The 11,579-nt window shown below is 42.0% G+C and overlaps 1 protein-coding gene and 1 long non-coding RNA gene across 3 annotated transcripts in view; one reads left to right on the forward strand and one right to left on the reverse strand.

Moving 5' to 3' along the window:
* Positions 1 to 624: 624 nt before the first annotated feature.
* On the reverse strand, positions 625 to 11,459 carry LOC112970942. Of its 2 annotated transcripts, none has more exons than XR_003255209.1 (5): positions 11,020 to 11,459; positions 9,851 to 10,000; positions 6,567 to 6,728; positions 4,926 to 5,009; positions 625 to 1,063 (listed from the first exon to the last, which is right to left on the reverse strand). It is a non-coding gene; the product is annotated as an uncharacterized LOC112970942 (long non-coding RNA). The 2 variants fall into 2 exon arrangements; XR_003255210.1 differs by having other exon boundaries at positions 9,851 to 10,075.
* Positions 11,460 to 11,524: 65 nt separating this feature from the next.
* CPOX (coproporphyrinogen oxidase) overlaps positions 11,525 to 11,579 on the forward strand; it is a 10,270-nt gene continuing 10,215 nt past the window's right edge. Inside the window, exon 1 of the mRNA XM_026075896.1 lies at positions 11,525 to 11,551. Within this exon, the coding sequence (XP_025931681.1) occupies positions 11,525 to 11,551 (27 nt within the window). The remainder of the gene's footprint in view (positions 11,552 to 11,579) is intronic.

The following is an 11,579-nucleotide window of genomic DNA, read 5'->3' on the forward strand; positions in this document are numbered from 1 at the left end:
GGACACATGGCCATTCGCAGTAGAATCACTGTCTGTCCAACCACCTTGTGCTGGGGCAGAGGCTGAATTTGAGGTACAGATGGAAGTATAGAGACAAGACAAAGAACATAATTTTATCTTTTGCAGTCACTATACCCACAGACTACAGGGAAAACTTTCAGAAAAATTATATTGTATCGCCACCATTTCTGAACTTACTAAATAATATTTAAAGCCCTCAGAGATCTAGTAGATCACCTTTGCAGAAGAAGCCCACAGTTTTGTACTTTAAACAAAAGAAACAGCTCAAGCTAATGAATGACACTTGTTGAACTTCACCGTCAGTGTTAGTACTTCTAGGAGGGCCTGGAAAACATGTTAGCTCAGACATTTTCCATGACCCAAGGACCAGAGCACTGAAAAAGTCAATCAAAATACATCAACCTGCTTAAATGCAAGCTATAACTTGCCAACTGAGTTCACGAAGAAACTGTCAAAAAATTATACTGGAAAGTGTACAACAAAAATTAAAACATATTAAAACATATCAAACTCTGTTGAACGGTTTGAAAGCCATTTGTATTTTACAAAAGTGCAATTGATATAACTGAGATAAAGACAGTAAATTCAAAACCCTGACTTTAAATTAGCAAGAAATCATTTTGTTTAAAAATCAGAACATTGCCTGTTTCCTATAATATAAGATTATTCCTCAGAAAAGGTGGATATTCTCCCAAATGCTCAAATGCTTTGATGAAGACCGCCGAGTTATCCAGTATATAACATTACTGTAATCCTCTCTGACAAAACAGCCCTAAAAATGTAACAGGAATGAGCCAATGTGGTTTTAGAGAAATATCTTACAAAATTCTACAGACTAACAGAGAATATTAACATTCGCATATGTTTTTTAATCATCTAGAAAAATTCTACAGCAGTATTAATAACTCACTGTTCTGTTACACTGGATGGTTCAAATAATGCTCCACAAGTGTGCAGGACTTAACGAACAGTTCTAGAAGAGGTTAATGTCATTCCAGCCTTCTTATTATATTTCCAATATCTTTTCCTTTACTTCTTATAGCTAAATACAAAATGAAAAAGAAACGGATCACAATGATAGAAGAGGTTCACAGTAATATTAGGGTGAGGCAACTGAATGAATATTCAGCTATTGCAGTATGCATATCTCCTTCACTTTTCCCAGTGAGCAGAGGTAGCCCCTTACTTGTTTAAGAAAGAGACTGTAACCACACTAATGCTGGATTAAAGTCTAGGTTTTAAATGCATTTTAACACTGTTCAACTCAACTTTACAAGCCAAGCAATTTAAGTAGCTATAGCCTATCTTAAGAAGCAACAAAGGCAGGCAGGCCCCTATGACCATGGTTTTCATATGGCCCAAGGTCTCCTGGTTTTAAAAGCAAAAGCAGTCCTCTACATCTTCCTTTTTATAGATAGAGAACTTCTCCAAGGTCTCTTATTCAGAAAATAAGAGAGAGAAATCTTATTTCTCAAGGAAGCAGGCACAGTGCTTCTGTGGCTGGTTTGTATCTCACATTAATGGAGACTGAAGTCTGGAAGAGAGGAAAAGTTTAATACTTGTGAGAGAGTAAACTTTGCAGGAATTTTCCACAAAGAAGAGTAAAGACAGCTCTCTGGGTACTTTAAAAGAAGATTCAAGGTGACAGCCCTAACTACTTGTGTTTCTTGCAGAAACACAAGTCTTGGGGAAAAAAACAGTGATGAGCATGTGATAATCTAGCTAGGGACCTTCAAGGGAGTTTTTAAAGAGTTGGGGAGGGAAGACATCAGGACAGGGCTCTGGGTTTTATTAAACTGGAAAATAAAGAAACTGAAGATGTATCCAGAAGGCCAAGATAATACAGTACTGAGATCCAGTATTGTTTGGGACAGTTTGTTTCATTTAAATGCTGAAAAGACTGAAATCGCACAGAACTCATGACAAAGCACACTTTGGCAAGAAGGCTGAGTTATATAAATAGATGAGGAAGGAAGTGTGATGCCGAGGTGGTGGAGCTGTTCTACAAAGTCTTATTTCTTGTCAGAATTTTTGAGATCTACGATAAAAAAGTCTTATAGAACAAGTTCTTGGCACATACTAGTACATAAGAATTGCTTCTGCGGCTTTCAATATATGAGCTTGTTTCTCAGATCACTTTTAGTTCTTGCAAGCCAAACCATACCTGACATGGCAGTAGTTCAGCCCACTTGGGAAAACCAACTTTTAAAAAACATTAATGGTTTCCAAACTAATTGTCATAAACTGCCCCATAGACTTCTTGTCTCTGCCCTTGCTATCCACCCCTCCCCCAAAGTAGACCACCTACACTTATCTGTATAGGGGCTCCTCCTCTTCTCCACTCTAGCCCAGGCCTGAAAGTCGCTGTCCTTGGACTCGCCTATGTGCCCTCCAGCTCCATCTCAGGCCTGAGTATTTCTGCTTGGCAAAATTGCCCTACACACAGAGCTAGACCAATGTAAAATAAAAGATTAAGAAATTCAGGCAATAAAGGAAACGAGAGTTGTGATTCAGCAGATGGTGATTTCTCTCAGACTAATATCAGAGTTCTGCTGAGACATTTATAGATGGGGCTTTTAGGCGCTCTTTTTCAAACCAGACACAAAACTGGGTGCTAACAAAACATCCTTCTTTGTTTCTCAGAGTTGTAAGAGAAGAAAATTTTGCCCAAGGCAATGGGTTAATTGAGAAATCCACTAAAGTGTTGTTGAAGATCTGCAGTGTTTCACTTGAGAAACACAACCATTTCACAGGTAAGCAATGTCTTCCTGGTATATACTTTGCACATGGCGACAGTGGTGGCCATATGAGGAATTAGTAGACTAGAATTCTCCATCCTGGCAAAGAGACACCTTAGGGAAGACTATGTCAGAAAGGCATGGATAGGAACAACTGTTCACTGTCTCTTCAGATATATAAGAATGAGGCACTATCAGTGAAGCTAAGAGAAGCCAGGTTCTAAGCATGCTCTACAGACCCATGGAGCTCCTTGCTAGAGGATTTTCTAGCTGCAGAAAATCTAATTATCAAGGGAGACTGAACAAGCATTTAGAAGACAGATCTATTGATAGCCGCTAGCAAGATAAACCACACCGCTGTCAGGAAATCCCTAAACTTGAAGCACTCAGAAGCTGGAAAAGCACCTGGGGAAGTATCACGTATGCTTGCCTCATTCTTCCACTACTCTGGTGTCTGCTTTATGGCTTTTGTTTTGTTTTTAATCAGACAGCTCTGTTTTGTATTTTGTTCGACAGTACCAGGTCCCAGTTCCTGTGCACGTTTCAAGGGTTGAACCAGATTCTCTTGCTGAGTTTCTTGCAATCCTGCTCAAACAGTATTTCCCACCTGATCTCCTGTCACCTCTTGTTGCAGCTACACCTCTGCAGCTCATTCTCTTGCCAGCCCCACAACCACGCATGAGGTCTGTAGGGTAGGCCTTGAAATCACAGGCTGTGGGATTGCCTGATTGTCATAGAGCCTGAACAGGGCTTGCTTCTCCACCCACTGACCACCCTCCTCTGTGTCAGAGGCTCCTTTTCCTGGAGACAGCTGGAGACCCCATGGCTAAGATACCTCATGGCCTGAGTAGGGGGATGCCACAGCCCAGCAGACCCATCAGCAGCAGTCTCCATGGTGCCACTGTCCCCATGGAGTACATGGGCTTCCTCAACTGCCGGCCTGTGCAGACACAAGACAGGCAGGTCTTCCCTAAACTTGGATTGGAGCTGCTTCCCAGAACGCACCCATCCACGTGCTAAGTTCCTGGTGGACAAGAAGACAGTGAGCTTGGGCCACTGCTGGAGCCAGAATGTGGGGATCAGACAGTGCTTGGTCTGAATCAGTCTGGCCATTTTACATACATTTCTTTAAAGGCACAGCCCTCACTGACACTCAGGAAATGAGTCCCACATGTCAGGTACTCATTGCACCAAAAAGTGCCTTTGGATTCTTCAGAATGATAAGTATTTTGAAAATGGAAAAAATATTGATGAATAAACTTAAAATCCAATGAGGTTTCTATGCTGAGGTAAAAGACCTCATTCTCCCCTACCCTGTCCCTCATTTCATATCCACCGTGCAGGAGAAAAATGACCGTATAAGATTTAAACCAATGGAGTAAATTAGGCTTGCTAGTTAGATCTGGTCATTGAATAATAACCATTGAAAAACTTGTACTTATAGCTTTTATGAACTAATAGCATGGATAAAGAGTATGTGTGGGGAGTGCTGTATTTTGTTTTTTAGACACAAGTAGTTTTGGAGGTGCTGCTTTACTTTTCAAAGGAAATAACAACACTTCTGAAGAGTTTACCTACTACTGCAGATACATGTTTTCAAATACTGACAAGAAAATTAATCGTATAATTTGTAGTCTCTTACTTGACAGCAATTAATTTAATTAACAGGCCTTATCATTAGTTTTCTCGAGGCCATGCAGGAAAACCTGTTCATCTTCTTTTCCTTGAAAGCCCTGCCTGACCTTATCCCTGCAGTACAGTTCAAGGGTAAGATGGTGTATTAAGCTTATGGTTTCACAAGACGGTAAAACTGGCCTACCCGTACCGAGGCAAAAAATGCCACAGACGGGAACCATCAGGAGTCCAGAACTGACAGCTTCTAAGTGGCCACAACGCTCCTCTTCTGTACTGTCTCTGATTCTTATACTGGTTGTCTTCCTTGTCAGCAAGGGTGAGCATAGCACCTATTTCCATGGAAACTGCCTTCCCCTTCCTAAAACTCTCTCTCCCCTGTTGATTCTCCACATATACATTGCAACCCTCCCTTCCTCCCTGCTAATGCTAGAGTGGGCAGTGGCACTGCTAAAGCTACATTTTGACTAAAATTTCTATTTTAATAACTGCAACTGTTAGAAAAAAGCTGAATAGTATACAATGTTTACTTACGTGTTTCTTACAGAAGTGTCATCAGCAAGTGCAGACTGTGAGATTCTCTGATTTTTAAAATCTTGAAGACTGCAGCAAACTGTACTAAACAAATGTGAACAATTACAAAATGTTACTGGTTTTAACATGATTTAGTGCTGTTAATTAAAGATGAAGTAGAACCTAATGACATAGCTCTCATCCTGCCACTATGTCTTACACCAACAAAAGTTCTGGACACACAAGATAAGGAGACAGTTCTGAAGCTCTTACAACCCAGCAACTTGGGTTGCTGGGGTTACTACAGCCACAGTAAGACATTTTAGCACCTGGGACACTCTCCAGCCTCTTGCCTTTCCCTGTTACAAATTCTTTCCAGAAATAGGCAGCAGGCCTGTTGCAGCAACCTTCCAGCATGCTCATTCTCTCTCACATTTCACACTCCTAGGTGCTCCTCCTAATCATCACTCCTCCTGTGGGCGTTGGTGGTGGAAAAAGCTCCTAGGGTTCAGGCCTATTTGCCTTTTTGCTCCTCAGAGAGGCCACCAGGTGAGAACTCCTGTGTCACCCTGCCATTGCTATAGCTCTGTTCAATACTACTGTCTCGCTACAAATACTTAGGAAGATGCAGAGATAATTCATACTAACAGTGTGAGGTTTTGCCCACGCTCCAGGGACTAAATACTAGGTGGTGAATTATGAATCTGACTGTATGTTTTGTCTCACTGTTTCTCAGTGCTCTTAAGTTCATGACTTATCTGTAGTTTCTGAAAAACAAAAGTCTGGAAGTTTCTTGAGCCCCTCACCTTTACTGTAAAAATGAAAAGTGCCTCCCTTACAACTTTATATGATTCAAGTCTGCTTTCTGCAAAAGGTTAACAGCAAACGTTTGGTCCTCGGAGAGCAGGAGACCAATATCTTATTTTACAATATGATAAAACTTGTAGTGCTGTCTGACACCTTAGAACCAAGACTTCTTGACAGACACTGCTGAACCTAAGGGAGCAGAAGCTCATGATTTTAGATCCACTAGTCTGAAGTTCAGTCCTTATAGCTATACAGGAGGATTTCAAAGACTATAAACCTCCAGACCTCAGTACAGCTGCTCAGTCAGGGCAGCTTCAACCACATTATCACAGTGTATGTTTGTTACTCAGAAATGGCTGCAGACACAAGTCTCTTAAGACCTGTGAGCTAACCCATCTGGCCCTTTCACTCAACTGTAAACAACGCACCAATTATTCCAGGGAAGAAGTAAGGGTGTGTATTTTGGCTTCAGGATGGACTTTCATAACAGCAAACATTACATTTAGTCGGTATAAACAGCTACAGTGGCTGCAAGAAAAAAATAAATATTATGACACTGGGGCAGGGGAATTACTGTGTTTGACCTGGGTCTTGGTATAAGAAATGAAATAGGGAATCCAGTCCAATAGATCACTTCTACTCATTCTTCCCCTCTCCTTGGAAGCCACGAAGAGAGGACCTGCTTTGGGTTTTTAGCCCTGATGAAGCCACATGTGTAATAGCTATGCCACAGGTTTTGGATAATTCTTGGTATTTTGTGAGGCTGGTGTTATGTAAGTCTGAAAGCGAGCTGAAGGGCCCAGAGGAAGTGGGAAAACAAGAAAGAGACCTCTCATTGCAAGGAATATTGCATACCTGGTCCAGGATACTAGTCCATTTCCAAAGGAGGTTGCATACAGAGTGTTTTGGGGCCTGACTGCTGTGCCGAAATTGCTTCAGGAGGTAGACTGAAGCAATTTCTGCACAGCAGTTTCTTGTTCTGTAGCTCCCTTCTCCTTACACCCAGGAGAATCAATCCTGCATTAATGAAAAACAAGAGAAAAAAAAGGGGGATTAGTATGAACCTGCCACCCAGGCAAACTACTGAGATCAGATAGAGAAGGAAAGGTTTTCACCTTTTCTTATGACCTTCACATCACCTACTGTTGTCAGCTCAGTGCCCAAAGCTTTTACTTCTGTCTTTGACACATACTGAAATATTAACTTCATTCAGCTTATTCTGTCATGCAAAACCTTTGTTTGGCGACCTCTGTTAAAGAGGAGTATTCTTCCAACTTTGCAAGTTCTTGGCATCACTTTGAAGTTACAATCAAGGCTTTGTGTGATACAGTAAATTGAATGAGATTGGCTCTTTTAACTTTAGAAGCATTAGAAATCCCAACTTGATGGGGAATTTTTCTGTTCACAAGGAATCCTTTTCTTCCAATTTTCTGATAAGCTACTGCATTAACTGAGTACACAAAAGTATCAAACAGCCCCAGTTAAAGAATTGTGTCTGTCTCAGTCTGATCAGACTTGATCATGCTTCACTACCTTGGAACATGCTGCGTCCCTCGTTCTTTTGTTAGTACTCTATTTGTGCATAAATACTCACAGAAAAGAAAAGACAGACAGGAGCTAAATACACAGTGTAGAGAAGCTTCAGGGCTTTCTTAAAAAGTAGAAATAAAAAAAAAAAGAAAGAAAGTTAGCAATATTCTTTTCTTCACTGCAGGTCACCTTAAATAAAAATGTAGTTAAGAATCCAGTTCTTCAAATCTTCTTCTTGAAGGTTTACATCAGGGACAGTTGTGGCTACAAAGTAACTGCAGATTGCTTCACTCTCAAACAAAACACACTCCAAAACCCTCACTACCACATTACATACAAATATGAACAACATCAAAATGGATGGCCCACTAAGTGCAACATTCAGTCAGCTCACCCTGTAAATTTTCAGCCAGACATTTAAAACTGACACAAAGATTTTCAAGGGAAGTCAGGACCTTGGAAGTCCTGCTTTTAGATTCAGCAGCAAGTGCAGGAGGCTGGCCTAACCTAAAGCGGTTGCAGCAATAGAAATTCTGACCAGATATGAGAAGAAAATTCCTCTTGCGGGGAATTTTCCAAACACAGGTGAAGAAGGGAAGCCCCAGCTACCTCATCCAGCTCTGGAGCCAGCCTTGCTGTGAGTCCCTGGGGGTTAAGCTGGAAACCACTGGAGGTCCTTTCCAGCCTGAATGACTCCAAGACCTCAGTTTGGAGTCACTGGGTGCCAGGGAAGGGGCAGGGCTGCCATGCCCTCTTGCAGTGAGAGCACCAATGCAGTCTGCACAAACCACCCGGACAAGGCCCGCAGTGGAGAAGAAGGCCTGGGGCTGGTGGAGCCAGGTTTCCCAACTGGTGACTGACCACTCAAGCCAGTGATGGAGTTAGGTCTCCTGGAGAGGCTTGAAACAGGAGGAAAAAAGAAAACTCTGCAGAGGAACGCAAGGATAATCCTTCAGCATAGGAGACAGCGTGGACTAGGACATGAGTGAGAGAGAGCAGGACCTATCCGGGGAAAGGCTCTACAGCAAGGCCATGTGAGGGTGGAAGCATAAACAGAGCGAGATGAATGGAAGGAAGAATAATGAAGATGAAGGCAGGTCTGTGAGAAGAAAAGAATGAGTGGGGAGATCTGAGGAGTGCTGAGTCCAGAACAGCAGAAACGATGGCAGTAGATAACACAAACAGCATTTTTGTCTAATTTAGGGCTGCAAGAAGGGGTGAAGCAAGGATGCCCAGAAGGTGAACTCTCTAATGAAGGAGAGAGGTTGTGTTGGACCAAACTCAAGACAGGAGTGTTTCACTAAAGGATGTAGCCTGCAGGAGAGAACAGAGCGGCAGGCACTCTGCAGCAGAAAGAATGAGCTATGCAAAGAGTGCAATTTTCAAAACAAGAACATCACATACAGCAGTGCTTGCTTCGTCCTCCACTGGGAAACACAAACTATATACTGATAGATCTGCAAGATTTCCATGCACTCTGAGCACAACACAGCCCAGGGAAGCAAGCACTGTTTGAAAATAATCTAATATAGGCTGAACCTGGGTCTTGTGAACTCTGCCAACCAGACTGTATTGCCCAACACTGCAGAAACTAGATATCCATGGGATGGCTTGTACCACTGAGCTCTATCACAGGAGGCACTTTTGAGCCTTGCCTCCATAAAAAATTGACTAGATTACCCTATATTTAATTAAAGTGGTGCAAATCCCCACATGGTTATGAGCAACCTAAGTTAGGTTCTATGTACAAAGGTATCTAAGTAGGAAGAATTCACATACCCTTTTGAACATCTTTAAGTGACTTCATTTAAAATTAATTTTAAAATTACACTAGTGAAATTCTCTCTCACACACAAGCCTTTCTTTAGTAATTAGTTATTTTCTTCTCTCTCGCTCTGCTGTTCCATCAGTCCCTAACATTCATAAGCCTTGCACAAAAGGATGATAACTTTTCAATTTAAATACATTATACACATATAAACTATTTTACACCCATCAAATTATACCTTTACCTTAGTTCTGATTTATGGGGTTTTTTTGTTTGTTTGTTTGTTTTTTTATGTTAGAAACACTTCTTTTTCTCTTCCCTCTCTCAGTCCACAGCATCCACTTACTGGGACACAGGGCTGTGATTCAATTCAAATTGTCTGCTAAAAAATCAGTAACACTTGACACACATTACTGTCACTGAAGTGTATGGTTGTCCCTTTCTTCAGTTAGCAATAAGTTCCCCAGGCTAGCAGCATAAAGATTTACCATTGGTGTCCAGAAACAATACAGTGCAGAGAACAAGATAATATCATTCAGAGTCTGCACTCAAACTAATGTGGAAAAAATAACGAAATGCTCAGCAACATGAATGCATTTTACATGTCTTTTGGTCTCAGCACTTATGTATTCTTTGCATTACAGTAGTGTCTAAATCCCACTAAAAGAACAGAGCTTCACTGCAATAAGTAGCATGGAAGTGGGCATAATGTGCATTGTTTATCATGAAAATGTTTAGGTAAATCTAATGGATGCAACTTGAGAAGAAACTGAGCTATCACAGCAATCTAGGATAAAGAAATGTGGGAAGAGCTGCTTCATGCCTAATTAAGCAGACTTACCCCAACCCATAAGGATGGTAGTGCCCTTCTCACTCAGCCACAGAGCTCTCCTTGAAACAACAGATGCTGYGCTCACTCCTGTCACCAGTGGTTCAGGTCTCCTGGCACATCCTGTCCTCCCACAGGCCTCAGAAAGATCCTGCCCTCCAGCTGATGGCAGAAAAGAGTCCAAATCAGAGATCTCCCCTTCATACTGCCAGAGTTTCTGCAGCTTCACAGCATCCTCTGCTGCCAAAGAGCAGAATCAGATCAGAAATGAAGAAATGCACTGAGCCTTCGAGTGGACATTATTGCTTTACACAACCCCCATGAAATTACTCTCTAATGAAAAGAGCCAGATAATGAAGCCCTGAAAACCACCCTTGAGGTTGATCTGCTCTTGAGTACTACAGAGGTAAAACAGTCCTGAAATGACAGGAACCCGCCATTTCCAAGAAAGACCCATACCTGGGTACAAACCCTGCAGGGTTGGGGTTTTGAGGTAGTTTTTATTTTTCTCAGCCAAACCCTGTTGTGGGCTCTCAATCAATGTCAGATCTAATAAATGTCTCCACTTATTAGAAAATAATTATAAATTTATTTAAAAAATAGCATTAGTAAATCTGCTGCTTGAAAGATAACTCACATAGCTCAGTTCAGTACAGTACCATCATCCACTGTTGTGCTGTCACTTAAGTGTTTGCTTGAGAAAAAAATGTGGCTTTATTTGTTTGCTAAAGTCTTTTGTCATTGTTCTAGTTGGTTATTTGTTCTGCCCCACAATTGATATAGCTTCCCACTGGCTTCAAGGCAGCTGAGAAAGTAGATAATCAGTGTACTGGATGTGGTACCATCAGCTGCAAGAAAAATAACCCCTGAAATCTATTGGAATTTTAAGTTGGTACCTTTCAACATTTGCCCCTATATTAACCCATCTCCTTATTACTCTGAATTCTCATTTTGTTAGAATGAGTCAGTGCTTTAATTTTAGAGAGAAAGAAGAAAGCATAAGCATGTGCTGGCTGAAATCAGTAGGAAACATGCTCATTAATTTAAATTGGAAGAACAAAAAAGAAAACTATACTCTGTGGATCTACACCAATAAAATATAACTGACTTGCTTAAATGTCAAATTCCACGGTTTTTTGAGGAGTGCAAAATTTTTCTTAGCTTCCATTTCATTTCTTCACCTTTTTGTGATCCGAGCACTGGAACCCCGGGCTTGTAATCCATGTCCAGAGGGTAACGGTTAGACTTGATACTGCAGGTTAGGGGCTTGCACATGTGCAGCTTGCACTGTCACAGCGCACAGGAGCCTCGCTGTACTGGTCACTCTCCAGAAATACTTAGAGCCCGGCTTCATGAACCAAACAGCACTGTGGGCCACCTCAAAGGGGGTTATGAAGTCTCTGCGCCGCTTAGCTGCTGCCGTGCGTCAGCGATGGCACACGGCTCGCACCCGGGGCAATAAATAGGATTATAGCTCCTGGCTCCCCGCAGAGACCCAGGTGGGGTGGCAGCGCCGCCCCGAGGCACTGCAACACCCCGGCCCTTGTCCGTACCGGTACAGATACACATAACCACACACACATAAAGATAAATAAGTATGGGTATATACACACACACACACATATATACATACATGCATACACACACACACACACACACACACACAAACACGCCGGGTCTGTATGTATGTACACGGGCGTGAACCCCCCGAACGTGCGTCCCCGGCCCCGCTCCCGCCCCA

The sequence above is a fragment of the Apteryx rowi genome, unplaced genomic scaffold (assembly GCF_003343035.1).
Source record: "Apteryx rowi isolate R43461 unplaced genomic scaffold, aptRow1 scaffold_413, whole genome shotgun sequence".
In the NCBI taxonomy this organism is placed as follows: Eukaryota; Metazoa; Chordata; class Aves; order Apterygiformes; family Apterygidae; genus Apteryx; species Apteryx rowi.